The sequence below is a fragment of the Penicillium canariense genome (genome assembly GCF_028826845.1).
Source record: "Penicillium canariense strain IBT 26290 chromosome Unknown utg000002l_segment0_segment0, whole genome shotgun sequence".
In the NCBI taxonomy this organism is placed as follows: domain Eukaryota; kingdom Fungi; phylum Ascomycota; class Eurotiomycetes; order Eurotiales; family Aspergillaceae; genus Penicillium; species Penicillium canariense.
Window position 1 is genome coordinate 794337 of NW_026622729.1, and position 21075 is coordinate 815411.

The window sequence follows — 21075 nt, forward strand, 5'->3', positions numbered from 1 at the left end:
GAAACGTTGGCCGGGACGTCTGGTGAGGCCTGGTTTCAGCATGTGCAGGGTGCGGCCAGAATGCTCGAATCCGGCGGACCGGAAAGCTGTCGGGATGGATTTTTACATCAGCTCTTTAGACACTTGAGGCTTTTAACTGTGGGTCAATCGCGCCGTTATTTGAGTTCATTTAGAGGTTTTACTAATGTGACCTTTGGCATTCTAGTTCATTGGTGCGTTTTTCAAAAATCAGCAGCATATCTTCTCTTCCATGGAATGGATGACAATTCCATTTGGAATGCATTCTAAAACTGCATTCGATGAATTCGTCGATATTTTGCTTTCTTTGTTACCGTGCCTAGATGTGGCAGATGAGATGATCAAATCCGAAAGAGAGATGGCTAATGACCTCAAGCCTAAGCTAAATACGCTCGTCCGAAATCTATTATCGCAATTACACCACTGGTGGAAAAAATGCATCTTTTCAACGAACTTCATTGAAGCAAATGCGGAAACATGGACGAGCATTTCGAATGAAGGATTCGGAAATCTTCCTGGGGATCCCGACCATTTCCCGCTGATCCCTCACTTGGACATGCCAACAGCTTCACTAGCCTCCTTATACGATGCAGTCAATGTTATCGTCTTGCGACTCTTCTTCCTGGTTTCGCCATCTGCCTGCCTATATGAAGAACGAATTCAGCAACACGTTGACTCGATTTTGTCCGCGAAGGAGTTCGTTTCGGCATTTCCTAGCCCTGCTTCTAACCGTGCGTCGGTGATCGTGCTCTTCCCGCTCAAAATTGTCAGCATTTGGAGCCCATCCGACCAGACGCATGGTGCAAGGCGACCTTTGCCAGGGCTTGAGGCACAGTATGGGGATGGTGCAGATCGTTCAACTACATTGAACGAGCTTTTCGGGGAGGTAGCTACCTACGTGCTACGCCATTACAAACCCGGGCCATCTCCTTGATGAGTTATCGATCGAAAAGCACATTATCTTCCGATTTTTCACGTCTCGAAAATTTCACGGGACTTGAACTTCGGACCCCATATTTATCTCGCTGATACACCGTATTGATTTCTGAAAATAATATGAAAGAGGAATGGATGATGGGGTTCTGATCAAAGCCGGTCTGTGGCGAAGCCAAATTTATTTTGTTGCCTGAAATGATCCGACGGCGATGGCGCACTTGCGCAAATTACGGGAATTTTCCTTCTGCCTCGTCCTGTAGCGAAAAGGGATACGAGGAAGCCACCCCATATTAAGCTATGTGACTAAACCCGATTAGGCTAGCTTTGCGACAGGTCCCACTGGATCGCTGAAGTATACCACCCATGGGTAGGCAGGCCCTTGCCAGGTATTTATACCTGGAGTCTCAGCTTCTTCAGCCATCCCTTCCTAATACTGAGCTTCTCAAAAATCAGCAACATCATCCTAATTACCAATGAAGATTGTCATCATCGGTGCGGGCATCTCAGGATGCGCAGCATACCTTGAAATGCACAAGCACCTTCCAAAGCCTTCTGGCCCGGAGGCCAACTATGAAATTATCATATACGAGGCGTATAGCACCGAATTGAACGTTACCGCCGAGGAGAGACAACGAACACAAGAAGACAATACTCATTCGTCGACCCTCTTGGTGGGTGGCGGACTCGGCATTGGTGCCAATGGTCTCAATGTTCTACGGCGTCTGGATGAGGATCTACTGAAGGATGTTGTGCGCAGCGGATATGTTGTCTCAACCTTCAATATGAAGAATAGGAACGGTTGGTCGCTTGTGTCTATAGATGCCACCGGCCATACCCCTTCAGAGAAGCAACAGATGCATATGGTGGCTGCCAGTCGCCATTCCTTGTGGCAGGCTTTGCGTTCACGAGTTCCGGACGAACATATTATCAACAAGCGTATTTCGGAAGTTGTTGCTCGTGCAGATGGCAAGAACTTGATACATTTTGTTGATGGTAGCCCCTCGGTGGAAGCGGACCTGGTCATCGGTGCTGATGGCGTTCGAAGCATGACCAAGCGGGCAATTTTTCCGGATGCCAAAGAGGACCCTTATCCGCCTAACTATGAGTGAGTAACCTCGATCTGACGGCGGCATTGCTTTTGAAAGGCTATTGACCGATTAATTTCCACCAGGGGTCTTGTTGGCGTTGGAGGCTTCATCCCCTCAGCGGATGTGAAGGGTCTTGTTCAAAAAGGTTCAATGAATTTCATTTTCGGTGGCAATGGCTTCTTTGGATACTTTTTCTCTGAAAGTGCCTTATCAGCTTCGAATCGTGACTCGCCCTACCATGTATCCGAGCCGGGAGATTTGCTTGCGTGGTGGTCAACATACGAAATTGAAGAATGTCCAGACCGCAAAACTCTCGACATGGCTGATGTGACTCGCCAATTGCGTGAGAGACATTCTCACTGGAAAGATCCTGTTATCCAAAAGATCATTCAATCACTTAAAGTCGAGAGTATGTACCCGACATGGACAGTACCTCCCCTCCCATCGTGGGAACGCGACGGCGTTGTTCTGGTGGGGGATGCCGCCCATGCACTTCCTCCGAGCTCAGGACAGGGCACATCGCAGGCACTGGAAGATGTTGAAGCTTTCGTTCTTCTTTTGTCGCACCATCTTCGCAAGAATGGTCAAAAGGAAGAACGAATGACAGACGCGGCCTGGAAAACAATCATCAAAACGGCAGCGAGCCAGTATATGGCTATGCGAAAGCCACGTGTCACGGAGATCCTGAAGCATGCCCAGCATTCGCAGGGTAAGAAGCGTGATATGGGACTGATTCAGGAGTACTCGATGTATACTGCCTTGAAAATCATGGGTGAGTATTATCTTGAGAAACCTTGTTCGTGAATATTCTGACATTATCATAGGACTATTCCCGGGCATCATGAGCGGTCAACTTCATAAAGTCATCGACTACAATATCGCGGAGGAAGTCGCCAAAATAACTGTCTCGGATCCTTGAGAAGCATTTTTCTTTTATTTCTCGCCATATCGAGATGGAGACTGTGTTTCGTCTAAACTCTAGTCCTCTCAATGTCAGATAATGATTGTAGATATTTCTTAACACATGGCTCATATTGATCATGAGATTGGTCATTAACAGACGCCGCTCTGGAAGACCGAGTAGGGTATTTGCACAAGGGCGCGCTAGGTCGGAAAGAACAGCGGTGACTAGGGCGGTAAGGCATTCGGCCAATACTTTACAAAGAAGTCTATTTTGACCGGCTTGGTTCTATGGCTTACCGTAGTTGATTAGATGGGGGTTCCTACTTGAGGACTCGGCTACTCTCCAGCTTCCTCCTTCAACACGCCACGCCAGCAGGCTGGTTCGCTCTTGCTGCAGCTGCACTTTCTTCCCAATATGCCCGGCGATCCGAAGGGGAAGGGCTCCCTCGATGTGGACGCCAAAACCTCCGCGTTAACCAAGAAGTCACCATTCGAGAAAGCGAAAGCTGAAGCTGAAGCTAAACGCGCCCGGGAGAAGGCTGAGACGGCCGCGGTCTACGAAGATTTTGTCAAGTCGTTTGAGGAAGATACATCGACAGTTCCCCGAGTCTCAGATGGACGACCAAGTGCATTTGGAAACAGAGGCGGTGGATTGGGAGGAGCGCGGCCGTCGCGACATTTCCCGAGCTCCGCTCAACGGAATAGTGGTCCAGGTAGTTTGGAACCTCCTACAGCTCCACCGTCAACTCGCAACCAGAGAGGATTTGGATATTCGCCGCGCAACCGGGATCCGATACAAGGGCTTTTGGGGTACGATCATACCGGCACGGGTCCAACAGGCCCACGTTCGGCGTTCCGCAACCCCTCGGAGGATGAAGACGACCGCCGGACTGATACAAGAGAGGCAGAGAAGGCTGCAGCTAGGTCTACTCTGTATCTCTCATCCCTACCTCCGGGGACATCCCCCTCGGTGCTCAAGTCATTAATTCCAGACTTTCTGACCGTGGACCATGTGAACATCCTCCGGCCAACTAATCAGTCACCCACCGAACGAAAGTCCGCAGCTGCCATCATCACCTTCGCCAGTGATACTCCTCGTTCGGATATACAGAGTGCCAAGAGCATGCTTGATAAAAAGTACCTTGGTCGAGGCTACTACCTATCTATTGATCTTGGCCCCTCCTCTGCCGCAATCAGCTCAAACATGCCGACAAATCTTGCTGCGATCACCGGCAGTTCACTTCCGTTTGGTGCAAAGTCTATTCAACCGAGCTTCGGTCGAGGTTTAAGTCGTGCTCCTCCCCCAGGGCCTCATCGTGGAGGATTCGCTCCTCCAGATTCATATGGACCCAATTTGGGAAGAGCTGGAGGCTCTGCACAGGTTGAAGTGCAAGCACCACCAGACATTAAGCAATTGAGGCTGATCCACAAGACTCTGGAAAACCTCCTCAACTATGGACCTGAATTTGAGGCATTACTTATGAGCCGACCGGAGGTGCAAAGGGAAGAAAAATGGGCCTGGCTTTGGGATTCAAGGAGCCCCGGTGGTGTTTACTATCGCTGGAAGTTGTGGCAAATTATTACCAATCCAAGAGCGCGCAACAAAACCAAAGCCGGCAGCCAGAAGTCGGCGTTCGTATTCGAAGGCGGGCCAAATTGGATGCCCCCAGAGACGGACATCAAGTTTGAGTACACCACACGTCTTGACGAGTTTGTCTCAGAGGATGACTACAATTCATCCGATGAGGAGCAATCTGACGGTGAATATGAGAGGCGGAATCTCGGGGGCGGGCCGCCTCCAGAGGGAGCCACCGCTCAGAACGACGGCCTCGGCTACATGAATCCTCTACAAAAAGCCAAACTCACCCATCTCCTTGCTCGCCTACCGACCACACATGCCAAGCTCCGGCGGGGTGATGTTGCACGAGTCACAGCCTTTGCGATCAAGCACGCAGGCACCGGCGCGCGTGAAGTTGTCGACATGATTGTGCTGAATATTCTCCGTCCACTGGCATACACAGGAGCCAATCCCGAGCGAGAACTAGAGAAAGATGCAGCAAGACAGGAGGACGGTGACAAAGACACCTCAAACCCCTCCAAGGGGAGAATAGATATGTCCCCAGCCAAACTGGTTGGGCTCTATCTCATCTCCGATATTCTTGCATCGTCAGCCACCAGTGGGGTTCCCAAAGGATGGCGATATCGGTCATTGTTTGAAAATGCGCTTCGCTCACACAAGATCTTCGAACATCTTGGTAGGCTTGAGAAAGACCTGAACTGGGGCAGACTCAAGGCGGAAAAGTGGAAGCGCAGCGTGGGCACTCTTCTCCATCTTTGGGAGGGCTGGAGCATCTTCCAGCCATCGAACCAGGAGCATTTTCTCAAGATGCTTGAGCAACCACCACTCACCGAAGAAGAATTACAAAAGGAGAAAGAGAAGGCGGAAGATGAACAAGCTGCTAATGCGATTTCCAAGAGCAAGAGCCGATGGAAGACCGTTGATGATGATCCTGCACCTGGACAATCCGGTCCCAATCGCCCTGCAAAAGTTGAGAGCCAGGGCCATCCCGCAGCTAAGCCGGCCGATGATTTGGAAGATGAATCCATGAGTGATATCGATGGGATCCCCATGGAAGATAGCGACTTGGAGATGCCTGACGATGATGGGGCACCTATGGAAGAAGACGGACCACCTCTGGATGGTGGCGATGCACAGCAGGTAGCATTAGATCAGTCCACGCAGCCCGAGCAGGAAGCCGGGCATCAAGAGCCAGGATCGCAGCGCACGCGCAGGCCACGCCCCAAGGCTGAGGACATGTTTGCGTCAGACTCCGAGTGAGCTGGCCGGCTCTAATAGGCAGAGATATCAATGACTGTAGTGATACCATATTCCCACCAGTCAATTAGCCGCGTAGATGATAAGCTGGCCGCAACCAACACATTCATGCTCGACTTGGGCGATCATAAGGCAGCCAGGCACCAGTGGCAGAATTCGTGCCCCACACATCCCCTCTTCCCTCGTCCCTCTTCCCTCTTCCCGCGTCAACAAATACCATCCCTCCCCCAGCTCTTGCCCTCGTCTCTATACAGTCGCATCGTCCCTACCTTCTCGACCTCTCTCTTCAAAATGACCGGTAAGTCCTACTCTACGCTACCATCTCACTCCTCCAGCTCCGGCTCCCTTCCATTCGGCGAGGTACCTGGGTCGAAGTCAACCCGCCTGGGTCAATTGCGCCGTGCTGTATCAGCCGGCGCTCCGATCAATTTAATTTCATTGGAAATGGACATATCATGGAACAACGCTAATATTTTGTTACGCTTCAGACTTCACCAGCATTGCTCGTATGTTCTCCCCCCACCCCGACCTCCGATGCGCCGCACACAAGACCAGCCCGGCGCGGGCACGAATCTTGGCCCCAGCGAGGATCCTCGTTCTGCAACGGCGATGAGACACATCGAGGGACTAAAAAATCTGACTTGTGATTCTTCCCTCTAACAGAGCAGTTCGTTGAGTTCTATTACAATGCCTTCGACACCAACCGCAGCGGCCTGACCCCTCTCTACGTAAGTGCTCTCGCTGTTTCAGGGATGTCCCACAAATACACGGGAAAGAAACATCCCACCTTGGAATTGAAACTAATGACACCTTTGGAACTTAATAGCGTGAGAACTCGATGCTCACCTTCGAGACTAGCTCCGTGCAGGGTGCTGCGGCTATCACCGAGAAGCTGGCTGTAGGTACCCCCACAGATATCGAGAAAATCAACCAGGGGATGCGCACAAAGACAACGCGAGGTGCTAACATGTGGTCCCAATAAACAGAGCTTGCCCTTCCAGCAGGTGCGTCACCAGATCGCGACCTTCGACGCCCAGCCCTCCAGCGACAACGGCATCATCGTCCTGGTTACTGGCGCTCTCTTGGTACGTTATTGAGCCCCGACCCACATTCTACACGCTCTTCTAACCAGGTGTGGCGCAATGCAGGTCGACGAGGAGCGGAAGCCCATGAACTATACCCAGCTCTTTAAGCTGCAGCCCGACGGTGCCGGCAGCTACTTCGTGCTTAACGACGTCTTCCGCCTGATCTACGCTGTCGAATAAATCGCCATCACATAAAGAAGACTGAATGCTACGACGCGATGAGAGGGGGAAAGGATATCAATTTTGCAGTGGGGCCGGGTGTGTGCCTGCGGATGGCGTACTTAAAGATATACGTCATTCGGTACTACAGGCTACAGGCCCATTGGGTCCATGAAAAAAAAAATATCAAACAATTCATTTGGACATGTGCTTCGTTTATTGGGAGGTCTTCGCTCTATATACGCAACAGGTAACTGGGGGCTGGGTACTGGATAACGTTACTTTGTTATGGTGATCTAGTCCTCACTGGCTCTGAAGCAGTGGAGTCTCTTCGGAGGGGTGCTCTGCGTGCATCGATTCTCGCTCGGGTCTCTCCGCCGCGGCGCCGTTGGCCGAACCGTTCTGGTCGGCCTGATGCACGGCTTTGCTCTTGCTGTCGGGTCCAAAGTATTCAAAGTAGATCGCCATCACCAAGAGGGTGCCTTGCAAGCAGGCGGTAACCACCAGCACGCCCCATACACTCCAGCCCTTCGCACCCTCGCGAGCGGCTAAGCTTGCCGCCCAGACCAAGCTTCCGGGCGTCTGTATGCACATCATCGGGATGCTCAAGCTGCCAACACAGCCGAGTCGGAAGGTTGTGTAGATCTGCGGGAAGTACTGGATAGATGCCAAGATGGCGGCGAGGATTCCCAGGAAGTTCGCCCAGGCATGGAGAGCGGTAGGTTGGCGGATTGCAAATGCGACGGAGATGATGACGGTCGCGAGGGCATGCAGCAGACAAATAGCAGTGATAACCAGTGCAGTGCGATATGTAGGCCCGTTTGAGGTGGAGGGTACCGAATGGGTTGGGTCGGTCGGAGAGGTAGCTCGAGGGAAGTAGATAACGAAGAGTAGTAGGCTAGATTGCGGTCAGCCACCGCCACGGGTTCTACTTTAGAAAAGAGGGCGTCGCTTACATCGAGAAAAAGCAGATCCACTGCATGCCCATCTGGAACACACCCAGTAGCCCTGCGAAACAGGCTAACCCGCTAATCTCCTGGCAGCAGGCGACATCCGCGGCGGTCTTCGGGAAGACAAGGATATTGGCAAAGGCGGAGGTGCCGGATGTTGTGCCCAGGAGGATAAAGTAAGGCGAGATGCCGAAGGAGCTTCGTAGGGAAATGATGCGAATATGCTGGGGCAGGTAGGAGAGTAGGATGCCGAGGATGATCAAACTGCAAGGTTGCGTCAGTGCCACGATTGTTCCCGGGTTATGGCTATGGTCTGGCGAGGTTCGTACACAGAAAGCACAGGCTGAAACCAGCCGGGCGAGGCCAGCTCGCCGCAATATGGGGTTGAGGGGTCCATGAAGATTGCGTGTTATTCGTCGAGTTTTATTATGGCTTGAGTATGGACACAGTCGAGGTGTTCGGCGGTTCCGGGTGAACGGGGTGACGTTGGAGCTTTCGGTTGGATTGAAGCACTCGTGACAGCAAGCAGGTGACCAGCACAATCACATTCAGCAACCCACACGATGAAGATGAGTTTCTTATAGCTGCATGTTATAGTGGTTGAGAGAGTTTCTGATCATGGTAGAAAGAAGCTAAGAGGAGAAGGAGAAGGAGAAGGAGAAGGGGTTCGCAGGTCGACAGGCTGCCCCCGCACCGATAAACGCCACGGCGCGATTTGTACCCGCGTTGGGTACCTGGCGGCTTGGGCGCGCAGGGCGGCTCCACTCCCGGGCATCGATACGGATGCTTGTAGCTATAAGTGTACGTATAGACTAGCCGTTGAGTGGATTTTTGGCAAATCATGCAAATTCAAAATCCCAAACTATCATATGAATTGTCGACAGTGCTCTCCTGTCATCCGCAATTGATGCCCAGTGTGAAGTATGCGGACCCACTTCCCCATCTCCATTTCTAGTTGATAGAGAACACATTTGATCTCTAACGTTTGCGAGGATCAAGGTAGGTCAGACGAGAGTCTATCTGGCCCGCGGGGACAATTAATGCGTCCCCTTCTTTGTTTCCCCAATTCTTGACAGGTGAAGAAATCTTGAAATGCCGGATCCTGGTCGCTCTGTAATGAACCGAAGCATCTCACCATGGCCAAGGCAAGCTGCGATATGAAGCGGGGTGGACTTGCGGCAGTCTTCACGCTACGAGTTAGTACCGTGGGAAACAAGCAGTTTGACCATGCCCAGACTTCCTTCCTTGGCTGCGAGGTGCGATGGGGTCTCGGTTTTGACGAATGGACCTAGGTTCTTGAACTGGGGTGGATCCCGATGGCATGTCTCTCGTCTAGATACAGAGTCAAAGTAAATGAGATCAAAGCAATCCGCAGAGCTAGAGCCGTCGAAACTTGGGCGTGTTGCGCTTATCATTCCTGCCCTTCCAGTATCCCTCCATTTCCCACCTACGTGCAAAGGCAAACTGCTCGACGGCGTCTTTGGAAATGGAAGTTCCCTGTTCCCACCATTTGGTATGCAGCAAGGCCATTTTGCCTTGAAAGTCGTTGTCGTTGGGCTCGTTGATATACCAGGACCAGTGCAGGCGCTTCCACGCCATCGGCCCGCCCCAGCGGTGCGCGTAGTTGAGAAGATCCTGATCTGGAACGCCGGTGTAGTAGAGTTCAGGATGGTCCACAAGCGTCATGTAGTACTGGAAGATCTCCACAGAGGGCGAATATATAAACAAGCCACTGTTAAATGTGCTCGCGGTATGATCCGAGTCGAGGAACGGATACGTATGGTCCTTCCGGTGTGATTCGGGAGAAGCTGCCAGAATGTATTGCTCGGGAAGAGGGCCGACCTCAGCTTCAGCTTGGGTAGTGTTGGTAATAGGGCTGAGCTCGGTGCTGAATTCTTGGAAGATCTTGTCGATGGGGCGGGTCAAGACCATATCTGCATCCATGAATAGAACCTTCTCGTAGGGCACGACGGCAGGATCGAAGATGTGCAGTTTTGTTGCCATAGAAGTCCAGCGTTCAGCAGCAATGGGCGTGTTGTGTGTGACATCCTCAACCTCCACAACGATAGCTCCATCATGTCTCAGGGTCTGAACCTTGCTCTCCTTAACATGCTTTGGCACAAGTACCACGACGGGGACTGGGTTCTGAAGCTTGGTGTCTGGAGAATGGAGCAACTGGTAAATGAGCGTCCGCACACTCACAAAGTATCCGTCTTCGTTGTCACTTCGGTCTTCCTGGTTGGATCGGGAAGCTAGGAAAATACTGATGGCGTGATGACCATGGTATGTCACCGGGCGAAGGCCTGGTGCGGGTGCATCATTGAGCTCCTCTGGTGATGGCGGGGCTGGAGAGCCGACCAGGAGGAAGATAGTGATTCCAATTGAAAAGAGACAAAAAGCAAAGAGCTTCTTGCTCATAAAATCCTCTCGGTGCCCAGTTTGAACCATGGCGGCTTATTGACCAGGTGCCATCGACGTCAAGTATATATGGAGGGAAACTTCCGAGGGCAAATGAGTCTGGATTGACATTCAGGTCTGACTGTCAGACTGTCCTTAAAGAAATTTCCTCCTCCATGTAACATCTCCAGATGAATTGCGCTTGGCAATGATCGACTTGCTGACTACGTGGGTGTATTGGACCGCTGCATTCGGAGATGCTTGGGAGCCGCATTTAGTTTTGTGCTTGGGGATCATGAATGCTTACTCATTGGCATACTTTATGCACTTACGATGCTGATTGGTTGGATGATAAGTATACATGTCTGCCTCAGGCTTCCGGCCAAGAACTGGACAAAAGGGGGAGTTGCAATCAAACCCAATACAAAGGGATGAGCCCCCTGGATCAATTTAGGGCTTGAAGTTCAAAGGTGATACCCATTAATACCCTGGAGGCTTGTCGGCAGGGATCAGAGAATGGGATGCTAACTTGGAATCGTGGGCTGACAAGAGCGGAACTCGACACAGTTCAGTCGCGTTGACCGCTGTCGACGCCAGGGACTGGGCTTTCATAACCTCCCGATTCTAAGTTATCAGCTAGAATAATATTTAAAAACCGTTGTACCAAAGCAGATATAAAGAAGGAAGCCCATTTCCCCACAATAAACATATAGCTCATTTGCGATGGCGACTCCGGCAGAGAACCCGGTGACAGCTGAGGACTCGGTGAGCAAAGACCCTGAACTTGCATGGCACCGCAGGGCCAGCCACATGCATAGGCTCTGCCCGTGCAACAAACAAAGTAGAACAGGAAAGATCTTCAGATGACGCCAATGCCGTACCGTAAAGAATGGGCCTTGATGAATCATGCACTCATGGAACCAGGCAAATTCCCTAACTACGTCACTCCGCGATCATCCCTGCTGCTTGCTTTTCCCTGCCTGCACCACCCTTTGAACGCGACTGAGCTCTCATATTTAAGAACTAGTCGCGCGCGCCCCCCTTCTGCCTCGTTAACCTCACTCGACTGTCGGTGGTGTGTTGCCCTTCTCTTCTCTTACTAGAAGCTCGTGACAGCTCATACTAACGAGTGATCCTTGATGCTTCAGCTTTCCCAACGCACTTCCACGCTGCACTGAACGAGAAACCGCCAGGATGAAATTTAATTTGGCCACTGGCCTGGTGCTCTTGCTTGCGACCACTGACGCTGTCGCAGCTTCGAGCTGGTGGAGCAAAGCTGGTTAGTAGCAATTCCGGTCTAGATCGCTGATCCCCACACTCACGTCATCGGCTCATAGTCTACAATAAATGGCACGAAACTGAGCTTGAACGATGGCTCTCCGATCATGGTATGGATGATGATTCTGTTTACGATCGCGACACGTGCAGGAAACTGACCAAATCCCAATAGATATCCCCTACCCTACCCCTGCCGACCGCCGGGATCTCGAGAATCTGGTCAAGTCCAACTGGGAAACCCGCGTGCAGAAGCCCCTGGGTCACGTTGCGGAACAGGCCGGAGATGGATTGCACCACGCAAAGGAATGGATATTTGACAGGTAAGCAAGATGTCCCTCTCGCGGTCCCCAACCGCTGAATGCTGACCGTGTCGCCAGTTGGTCGGATTCTCAGTTGAAGGCATTCCTTGATCGCCACGGCATTCCGGCACCCCAGCCCCGCAAGCGCGACGTCTTGCTCAAGACCGCCCGCGAGAACTATGAGTCTGTTGCGAAGAAGGTTGGCGAAACCGCGGCTTACCCCGGCAACTGGCTATACGAGCAGTGGTCCGAGTCTGATCTTAAAAGTTGGCTTGACGAGAGGGGATGGCCTGTCCCTCAGCCCTCGACCCGTGACAAGCTCATCGCCTCCGTGCGACGTAACTCTCGCCTTGCTAGTCTACAGGCACAGAGCATCTCTGCATCCGCGCGGGCGTCTGCCGAGGCCGCTCAAGCATCCTTGAGCGAAGAGCTGTTCAACGCATGGTCCGACTCCAAGCTGAAGGAATTCCTTGATGAACACAACGTGAAGGTCCCCCAAGGCTCGAAGCGCAATGAGCTTATTGCTCTGGCCCGCAAACACCGCGCCTATCTTGTCGATCAGGCCTCCAGTGCTTCTTCCGCTGCCTCGGAGGCGTTCGGTGCCGCTACTACCAAGGCTGGAAACCAGTACGCCCGTGCCACGGACGATGCAAAGCTGAAGTTGGAGGATGGGTTCGACGCCGCGATCAAGACGTGGTCAGACTCTCGCCTCAAGGCCTTCCTCGATGCTCGCGGCGTTCCTGTTCCCCAGCATGGCAAGCGCGATGAGCTCCTCGCCAAGGTCCGCGCCAGTGCGCACAAGGCTGCTGGTGGGTGGAACGAGTACAACTTCGATACCTGGGACAAGGAACATCTCCTGTAAGTCTGGAATCTAGACCTGCTATGAAGACTTATCTAACCTGCGTTACGACAGGAAATACCTCTCTGCCATGAACTCCAAGGCCGCAAAGAAGGCTGATGCTTCCCGTGAAGAGTTGATCAAGCATGCCAAAGACTCCTACGTCAAGGCTTCTCAGGCTGGCGGCGAACAGTATGCCTCGGCCACCAAGAACATCGCCCAGGCGACCGGCTCCACCAAACAAACCACCTTCGACAGCTGGTCCCACTCCGATCTCAAGAAGTATCTCGACTCGTACGGCATCCCCGTCTACCAAGGGTCGAGCATCAATGAGCTGCGCGCAGCTGCTCGGCGTCAGGCCACCTACTTCAAGTATGGCACCAACAACCCACAGGATACCATCTACGCCAAAGTCATGGAGACTTTGTACTGGGCCCTGGACCAGCTCAAGATTGGAGCTTCCAGCGGCCGCGCACAGGGCCAGGAGGCGGCCGAAAAGGTCCGTGAGAAGGTCTCTGAGCAGACCGATCGTCTCCGGGGAGAGCTGTAAAGCTTCAGCTCTTTTTCTAAATTAAGAATGTTGAGAGAAGTAGAACGGGGTTCCGTTCTGCTATGATCACGTTCTGAACACGATGCTTATGACTTCTGAATCTTGCGGAGGGTTACTGACGATGTTATCCTCGGGCGCTTTAGCTTTTTTCGTGCTGTGTCAATAGTAGTAGTTTCTTAAAATGAACTGTTCCGGATCGGTGCTTGATAGCCCATTTACAACCCTGTAGCACATTTGTCAATTCGTGCTGGGAATGCCTTAAAAATATATATCCGAAATGAATTTTTGGCCTAAGCTATTAAGCTTGAATTTATGTGAAGATCAACGGCCCCACTCCAACAGCTTTCCCATCCAACTTTTTGTGTTTTCATTTCCACCCTCTCATGTCCGACCAACAACACGAAGAGCTATAGGTCGACAGATCATGACGCGGGTGCCTCAGGGTCACCCTCGGCAACCAGCTTTCCAACTACCAGGTACTTCTCGTTGAAGCGTTCCTCCCACGACTGCAAATTCTCAAGCGGGTCGGCGTCCAGATCCTCGAGCGTATCCAACGGCGCGGATAGATCCTTGGTCAGCATATCCTCATCGAAGCTCTGGTGAGCCAATCCGCGCGAGGCATCCCGACCGGCGAAGTTCTCGTATGGGCCACCCTAACGCCTCGTCAGCTACTATATCCAAGCCAGCTCCGTCAATCATCCCAATCCACCTACCGGACCGTAGAAGTGTCTACCCGGGGACACATCGAAGACACGGCCCCGCACTGCCAGGAAGACCGGCCGGTCATTCTCACCGTTGAACTCGATCAGTGTCTTGGGGGTATAGGTGCGGAATACGATCGGGGCGGGGGCGCGCGGGAGCGTAGTGGGCTGCTTGGGGCGGAAGTGCCAGTACAGCAGCACACCGACGAGAGAGAGGAGGGTGAGGTTGATGGGGGTGGCGATAGTCATGCTAATTGATGGGTTAGTTGCGTTGCTGGCCCCGATGAGCAAGAGACACCAACACTTCAGGTTGCGGCACAGAGCTCTCTTAAGGATGGGGTCAGCAGGGTTCGTTCATGAGGATTGAGCATCCAGCTTACGAGGAGCAGTCATTTGGGGTGGAGGAAGAGGGTAGTAGTGTAATGGAATACTAACAGAGTGAGAAAATAGAATGTTCCAGGATGCTTCTCGGGCGGATGAGGATCGCTCGGAAGCCGCGGAGAAGAATGACATCGATCCCCCTCCACGTGATGCTCTCCTGCTTTTGCTTTCTCGCTCATTCGATGCTTTGAATGGCCTGCCGATAATTGTGGGACGTGTTCAGAACTATGGACCGTTGTCACTTTATTAATAGTATCACCCTTTCATGATACGGGAAGGCCCTAAGTGACTACATGAAACGGGCTCGATCCCCTTGCAACACAGCCCAGTCCTTGGAAGCTCCAACTGAGTAACTCCACTTGATAAACGCCCCAATCTCATTTGTCACCACCCACTTAGGGATGGTGATGCCATGCTGTCTTCACAGGCGCATTCTTCAAGTCTTCCCTCCTCCTCCAATGCACCACCCAGCCTCCAGCTCATCTCTGACGTGTGGCGGGGCGCCTGCTTTGTTCCCGTGGTAAACAGTCAGATCGTCCAGCTTCTTCATTACATACCTATTGCCTATTTGCCTATTACCCGTTGCGCTTATTTGTCTGACCATTCTGGCCTGATCGCCCTTTGTCCTCTTTTCCTCTCCCACCTCAGCGCGCGGGCAAGGACAGTCTGTAGCCGCCCCTTCGAACATATCGCCGATCCGCTATCGCCTCGATTGACCGGATCGCAACCCCTTTGAAGATCAACATGTGGTCCAAAGGACCCTTCAAATCACGACGAACGATAGGCAACCCCACATCGGCGGATAAAACGTCAGAGAAGCCGGTGGTCTATGCGGATCCCACGCGAGCAGGCAAGTGTGCCAAAGGCTTGCCTGCGCTGCCAAAGTATGTGCCTCATCACCTCCCACGCCTGCGATCAAGTTTCTAATATATCTCCAAGTGACTCCGCCGCGTCATTGCATAATGAGCCCAGCGCGCCCGCTGCGCCTCGGCCTGCGTCGCGCCATAGCGATGAGAGCAAGCGATATGCCAATGTATCCCCCGCTGTTTCGCCTGAACTGGGGCCTCGACCGCGAGATAGCGGAAGCAGCTTTTGCGTCTCGCCGATAGACGAGAGTGAGACAGGGCGGGCCCTCCGCCATAGGCGAATGGGTTCTGGAGGCTCTGGAATTGCTGCCCCTCCGCCAGATGCGACTGATACAAAGCTGTCTCCGCCTGAATCCTCAGAACCAGCACCGAAAACTGTTCTATTCGCACCCCATCGTCAGGAGCAACCCCCGCGTGGGGATGCGTACGCAGATGAGCCAACCGAAAGCAATGCCGGAAAAACTGGCCCAGTAGAGCCACGCAATGCCAACTTCCAAAAGTCGAGCGGTTCGCACGCGTCCAACTTCCTGCACTGGGGTCGCGAACAACTGCAGCCCAAAAGGAAGTTCGAGCAGGCGCGGCATCGGCTCAGCAGCTTCTCCAAGCACGAGCCCCGCGCGCAAATGGATTCCCGAAATCGATCGTCGCCACGTGTGTTTCCATTGGCAGAGCAGTCCGGAAATAGAGACGCGAGTCCTCAACCCCAAATTAATCTCGGATTCGTGCCAACGGTCGTGACGACTATCACTGCCGGGCAACCCAGGCCGTTGTCAGAGAGACTGGCCACCGAGGATACCTACACGGGCCCTCGGCGAGAGGAAATACACCCCAAATTCGACACAGGAATAGACAGCGCGATGCGGTCTGAACGGCTTTTGAGCCGCTTTGGCGCGCTCAATGCTGCCATGGGCACCGGTAGTGCCAATGGCAGCCCGAATGACAGCCCGCGCGCAAGCCTGACCTTGGATTCCAAGTCTACGGACGATCTCCCTTCTTCCATCATGTCGCGCCAGCGCCCGCTTCCCTCGATGCCTACCTCAAAGAAGCCAGTAAGAAAGCCCACTCCTTTGGAGGCCGCTCAGGAACCAACATTGGCACACCTGCCCCTGCCCGACGACGCCCCCAAGGATGCGGTAGGTCGCATCGAGTCCCTAGAGACCCGACGCGATGAGCTCGCGAAACGCAGGGTCAACCTGGAGACGGTGATCTACGAGTTGACCCGGGTGATTCAACCCGACGCTATTGCATATGATCTCGCCGCCAAGGCCGAGGTCAAAAGGAGCGTGCAGAGTATCGAGAACGAGATCGCGGAGATCAAGCGGGAGGAGCATGAACTTGGTATGAAAGTCACGCGAGCGTGGAGACGGTTGGACGAACAGGAAAACAATGGCGATGGCAGTAATTTGTGGGTCAAGCGTGTCACCAGCTGAGTTGGGCGGCATGGAGCTTAGGAGTGCTCCCACCCACGGTTTTGGTCTTTCCCCCTTATCTTGATTTGGATAGACCCGGTCAATTCCCTTGCTTCTGTGGTTTAATTCCCTGCGGCGTTTCTGAAGCGTTCAATTGTCACGCAGGGCGAAGCCGCCATCGATACCCTTCCATTTCTTACTGGGCTTCTATGTTCTTTATGTTTGATAATCAAGCATGGACGTTAGAATATCCTTTCAAAACATCGACGCATCCATAAATTAGAGTGCAAAGCATTGGCAAGGTTATTATAAAGTGCTTGGCATTGGTGTAACTCAATCTATGCCAGAGATACATCAAAAAGCGCAGCAATTATATGCATTTGCTGAAGTAGAAGAATGCCTATGGTTTCCGCTCTCGTTGGGACATGGCTCGTATGGGTCGTAAATGTGGACTGCAAAGTCGCAATATGTATCAGGGAGTCAACCGCGCCTGACTATCGTCCCATCCTGATCGCTTATTTTTTGCCAGACTTCTTAATGCCCTGCTGGCCGGTGTTGAGGGGGCCCCGCTTGCCCTTGGTGGCCTCCATCATTTCCTTCTTCGCCTTGGCATCTGTCGAAATTTGAGGATTAGCGGGAGTAGCATAAAGTTTTGGTTGCTAGGAGGACCTACCGGCCTTCAGCTTCTCCCGGTGGGCGAGATCATCCTCGTCCAAATCCTTCTTCTCCTTCTTCGCGGCCTTGAGGGGCTTGGCCTTGCCACCTGCGGGGTCCATTAGCGGGGTATATTTGCGAGGCTGAGAGATACTGCCAACCTTCTCTGCTTGCACCACCCATTTTGATTAGTGTTCAAAGGTAAGGGAGAAGGAGTGATCGGGAGGTGAACGGGAACGAGAGTCTGGGGAGAACTTGAATGCGATGGCAAATGAAAAAAATAATCCCCGGGGTACGCTTATCGGAGGGACCCTTACCGCCTGCCAGATGCGGTATAGCACAAAGTCTGCTATCGCGGCCAGCTTGGCCTGCAAGCGCATCTCTGTCTCTGCTTTCCCCATCGACTCGGAGCGTACGCGGTTAATCATTGCGTGTGCACATCACCCCCTTTCAAGACCTTGCCTATAGCCAAGTTATGTGCCCAAGATAATCAAAGTTGCAAGGCTTTGGTGTGAAGGCAGGCCTCTCAAGCCGGTTGGACTTTCAAACATTCCCGAAGATTCGTTTTTTTTGTCTCTGGAGCTCACGCTAACTGAGGCGTTTCTCACCGAAGCCTCCTCCAAAGGCCGACTGAAGAGAGTGCATAAGATACAAGAAGAGAAGACAAACAGAAGTCGTTTCCCTCTGGGTGTTGATATTCGTCTTCGGCAACGCGACAGCCGGCAGCATGGCGTCGCACAACCGATCGAGGTCCCCGTCGACCCCTTCTGAGGGTGAGATCATCGAATCAGGTTCGGAGACGAAGGCAACTGCGTCAAAACCTCCTCTTAATGGCACCAGCGTTGACCGTCCCCCCAGAGTTAGTACTTCGTCTGCGCCCAGACCTCCCGCGTCTCTGAGAGGCAGTAGATCGCCGCGCCGACGCAGGTCATGGACGAGATCCCGCTCGAGATCCCGATCCCGATCGCGCTCGCCATACCGGGACAACCGAGGCTACAAGCGCAGACGTGACGATGTGTATGATGAGCACGAGAGCCGGCCCGCCCGGCACGAACCATCGCAACGTTTCGGGTCGAGATACGACGATAGACAATATGAGCGAGGCGCCCCTCCCCGTCGACAGAAAATGTACCACGACTATGACCGCGAGGAAAGCTATGGCGGAGGTTTGCGGTACACTGATGACTACGACCGACGCAAGGACAAGCGAGCGCGTACTCACAGCCGCTCCCCCTATCGTGAAGTGAGAAAGCCAAAGCAGTACGACGATCCGGATCCTCCGGTGGATACCAGGCATGGGCCATCCACTGAACAGGTAGTGAACGAACGAGGAAAGACTCCAGCTGTCGCTCGTTATTCCAAGCTTGGTGCTGAAACACGAAAGAATCAGGTGCAGCAGGCTCCCCCAAAACGTGCCCATTTCTCCGATGAGTATGTTTCAACTTCTGAATTGCGTGCTAAGATCCTATGGCTAACAAATTCTACAGAGCAGATACTCTTATGTCAGAACCAGTATCAGAATCGCAGCCATCCGAGCCGATGGACGAAGCAGCTGCTCTGGAGGCTCGTCGTAAGCGCCGCGAGGCCATTCGAGCGAAGTACCGAAGCCAAGCAACTCCCATGCATCTTAAGGCTCTTCACATTCCCGACGGCGAGACAGATTCATCGACCAATGGCACAGAGCTGACAAGTGCTAAAGATACGTCGGGTAGGTCTCATGACCCCAGACAAAACTGTCTCATACAAGCTGACGTATGTCGATTGATCTCCACAGAATCCCCACAGCTTTCGCCAGCACAGACGCCAAGTGAGCAAATGGGAGACACACTTCCTGATTTCAAAATTGGCCAAGATGCCGACTTGGCCAATTTCAGTGCTCCCGAAGACGGAGCGGAGAAAGATGAGCCCTCTGCCGCAGATTACAATCCAATGTTTGACACGAAGGAGGAAAGACTAAAGCTTGATGGTGCTCAAAGTACAAGGGAGGATATCTCATCTGCTGCGTATGATGAAACCAAAACGGCAAAGCAGGACATTCTTCTCCCCGATGCTGCCCTTCCGCAAAAATCGAAAGACCCTTACGACATGTTTGCAGAGGACGCCGATGACGATATGTTTGCTGAAGACACGACGAACGAGCAGCCCACTCATGCTTCGGCCACAGCTGTGCCTCAACCTCAGGAACTAGACATAAGTATGATGGACAACTGGGATGACCCGGAAGGCTACTACAATGTTCGGCTTGGCGAGTTAATCAACGGCCGCTACCATGTCCAGCAAAATCTCGGCAAGGGCATGTTCTCCTCTGTGGTGCGGGCCAGCGATTCGACTACCGGAACCCTAGTCGCCATCAAGATCATTCGTCAAAACGATACCATGCGTAAGGCTGGCATGAAAGAGATCGGAATCCTGGAGCAGCTGCACGAGGCTGACCCAGATGACAAGAAACATGTCATCAAATTTATACGCCACTTCGAACACAAGGGCCATCTGTGTATGGTGTTCGAGAACCTGAGCATGAACCTTCGCGAGGTGCTGAAGAAATTTGGCCGCGATGTCGGGCTGAACCTGCGTGCCATCCGCGCCTACGCTCAACAGATGTTCCTGGGTCTCAGTCTGCTGCGCAAGTGTAACATCCTGCATGCAGACCTCAAGCCCGACAATCTCCTCGTTAACGAGCAGCGGAACATCCTCAAAGTCTGTGACTTGGGGTCCGCATCTCCCGCCTCTGAGAATGAGATCACCCCCTACCTGGTTAGCCGCTTCTACCGAGCTCCGGAAATTATCCTCGGCATCCCGTACGATTATGCCATCGACGTGTGGTCCATCGGTTGCACCCTCTTCGAGCTGTACACGGGAAAGATCCTCTTCACGGGTCGCAACAACAACCAAATGCTCAAATCCATCATGGAGTGCCGTGGCAAATACCCGCCTAAGGTCCTCCGTCGCGGATCCCTGTCACACCTGCACTTCGACGACATGCTCAATTTCCATAGCCTTGAAGAAGACAAGCTCACCGGCCGCCCCGTGACCCGCGTTATGGATTTCAAAAAGCCGACCCGGGATCTCAAGACGCGCTTGATGGGCAAGGGGACTCGGGGTATGTCGGATGTCGACGCCAAGGATTTGGCCCTTTTTGTGGACTTTCTCGACCGCTGCCTGAGTCTGAATCCCGAGAAGCGGTGCACGCCAACTGAGGCGCTGAAACATCCTTTCTTGACGCGAAAATAGGGGTTATCCGATGACGTTCACGGCAGCGTTTTAGTTAGGGAGGCAGGTTTAAATACTCATTTCTGTTCATCTTCTCAAGACGTCCATTCTGTCCCCCTGTAACGAGTATGCATGGTGTCCCTGTTGGAAGGCAAGGTCCAGTGAAGCAAGACATCTCCTTGATTAGTGAAATTGACCGCTTGATTGGACTCTTTCACACTACAAACCCCTCGTACCCCTCGTAGCGTCACTCGGATTCTGCCTTTATCCCCAGGAGTTCTGTAGTTTTGGTGAGAGGCCGAGGACCAGACCCCCAACCGCCAGGAGAGAATTAGATGTTCTTAGGGTTTGGTTATTAAATACTTTGAGCACTACTCTTCGGATCTGATTTAACGCGGTCAGTCTACTATAGAGGAAGCGCATACGGTCTCATTTCCCACCAGAGAGATCATTCATCACCACCACCGACCACCACCGCGGCCGAAACCCCTCCATCTCCCAGCCACCCCAGCAGAAA

At 52.8% G+C, this 21075-nt stretch overlaps 10 protein-coding genes across 10 annotated transcripts; 6 read left to right on the forward strand and 4 right to left on the reverse strand.

Annotated features, from left to right (window-relative positions):
* Positions 1 to 1427: 1427 nt before the first annotated feature.
* N7482_003488 (FAD-dependent oxidoreductase) lies at positions 1428 to 2961 on the forward strand (the record flags this gene model as incomplete). Its single annotated transcript, XM_056685613.1, has 3 exons — positions 1428 to 2059; positions 2126 to 2814; positions 2867 to 2961. The coding sequence occupies 3 exons, from the start codon at positions 1428 to 1430 to the stop codon at positions 2959 to 2961; spliced, it is 1416 nt and encodes a 471-aa protein (XP_056544355.1).
* A 399-nt stretch (positions 2962 to 3360) lies between these two features.
* On the forward strand, positions 3361 to 5784 carry N7482_003489 (uncharacterized protein; the record flags this gene model as incomplete). Its single annotated transcript, XM_056685614.1, has 1 exon — positions 3361 to 5784. One exon carries the CDS (start codon positions 3361 to 3363, stop codon positions 5782 to 5784), a length of 2424 nt encoding a protein of 807 aa, XP_056544356.1.
* A 288-nt stretch (positions 5785 to 6072) lies between these two features.
* On the forward strand, positions 6073 to 7046 carry N7482_003490 (nuclear transport factor 2 family protein; the record flags this gene model as incomplete). The annotated part of the gene is made up of 6 exons (XM_056685615.1): positions 6073 to 6079; positions 6270 to 6287; positions 6445 to 6509; positions 6608 to 6679; positions 6768 to 6866; positions 6930 to 7046. 6 exons carry the CDS (start codon positions 6073 to 6075, stop codon positions 7044 to 7046), a joined length of 378 nt encoding a protein of 125 aa, XP_056544357.1.
* A 282-nt stretch (positions 7047 to 7328) lies between these two features.
* Positions 7329 to 8372, reverse strand: N7482_003491 (PQ-loop repeat-containing protein; the record flags this gene model as incomplete). The annotated part of the gene is made up of 3 exons (XM_056685616.1): positions 7329 to 7923; positions 7982 to 8239; positions 8305 to 8372. 3 exons carry the CDS (start codon positions 8370 to 8372, stop codon positions 7329 to 7331), a joined length of 921 nt encoding a protein of 306 aa, XP_056544358.1.
* A 980-nt stretch (positions 8373 to 9352) lies between these two features.
* Positions 9353 to 10423, reverse strand: N7482_003492 (uncharacterized protein; the record flags this gene model as incomplete). Its single annotated transcript, XM_056685617.1, has 1 exon — positions 9353 to 10423. One exon carries the CDS (start codon positions 10421 to 10423, stop codon positions 9353 to 9355), a length of 1071 nt encoding a protein of 356 aa, XP_056544359.1.
* A 1098-nt stretch (positions 10424 to 11521) lies between these two features.
* Positions 11522 to 13337, forward strand: ish1 (double-strand break repair enhancer MSC1; the record flags this gene model as incomplete). Its single annotated transcript, XM_056685618.1, has 5 exons — positions 11522 to 11651; positions 11710 to 11760; positions 11823 to 11970; positions 12028 to 12807; positions 12863 to 13337. Coding segments are annotated over 5 exons (1584 nt in total), but the record flags the coding sequence as incomplete, so codon positions are not given.
* Positions 13338 to 13759: 422 nt separating this feature from the next.
* On the reverse strand, positions 13760 to 14287 carry N7482_003494 (cytochrome b5-like heme/steroid binding domain-containing protein; the record flags this gene model as incomplete). The annotated part of the gene is made up of 2 exons (XM_056685619.1): positions 13760 to 13990; positions 14051 to 14287. 2 exons carry the CDS (start codon positions 14285 to 14287, stop codon positions 13760 to 13762), a joined length of 468 nt encoding a protein of 155 aa, XP_056544361.1.
* An 876-nt stretch (positions 14288 to 15163) lies between these two features.
* N7482_003495 (uncharacterized protein) lies at positions 15164 to 16715 on the forward strand (the record flags this gene model as incomplete). The annotated part of the gene is made up of 2 exons (XM_056685620.1): positions 15164 to 15303; positions 15359 to 16715. 2 exons carry the CDS (start codon positions 15164 to 15166, stop codon positions 16713 to 16715), a joined length of 1497 nt encoding a protein of 498 aa, XP_056544362.1.
* A 494-nt stretch (positions 16716 to 17209) lies between these two features.
* On the reverse strand, positions 17210 to 17470 carry N7482_003496 (uncharacterized protein; the record flags this gene model as incomplete). Its single annotated transcript, XM_056685621.1, has 2 exons — positions 17210 to 17307; positions 17368 to 17470. The coding sequence occupies 2 exons, from the start codon at positions 17468 to 17470 to the stop codon at positions 17210 to 17212; spliced, it is 201 nt and encodes a 66-aa protein (XP_056544363.1).
* A 605-nt stretch (positions 17471 to 18075) lies between these two features.
* N7482_003497 (putative serine/threonine protein kinase (Prp4)) lies at positions 18076 to 20579 on the forward strand (the record flags this gene model as incomplete). The annotated part of the gene is made up of 3 exons (XM_056685622.1): positions 18076 to 18779; positions 18836 to 19056; positions 19123 to 20579. The coding sequence occupies 3 exons, from the start codon at positions 18076 to 18078 to the stop codon at positions 20577 to 20579; spliced, it is 2382 nt and encodes a 793-aa protein (XP_056544364.1).
* Between the last annotated feature and the right edge of the window lie 496 nt (positions 20580 to 21075).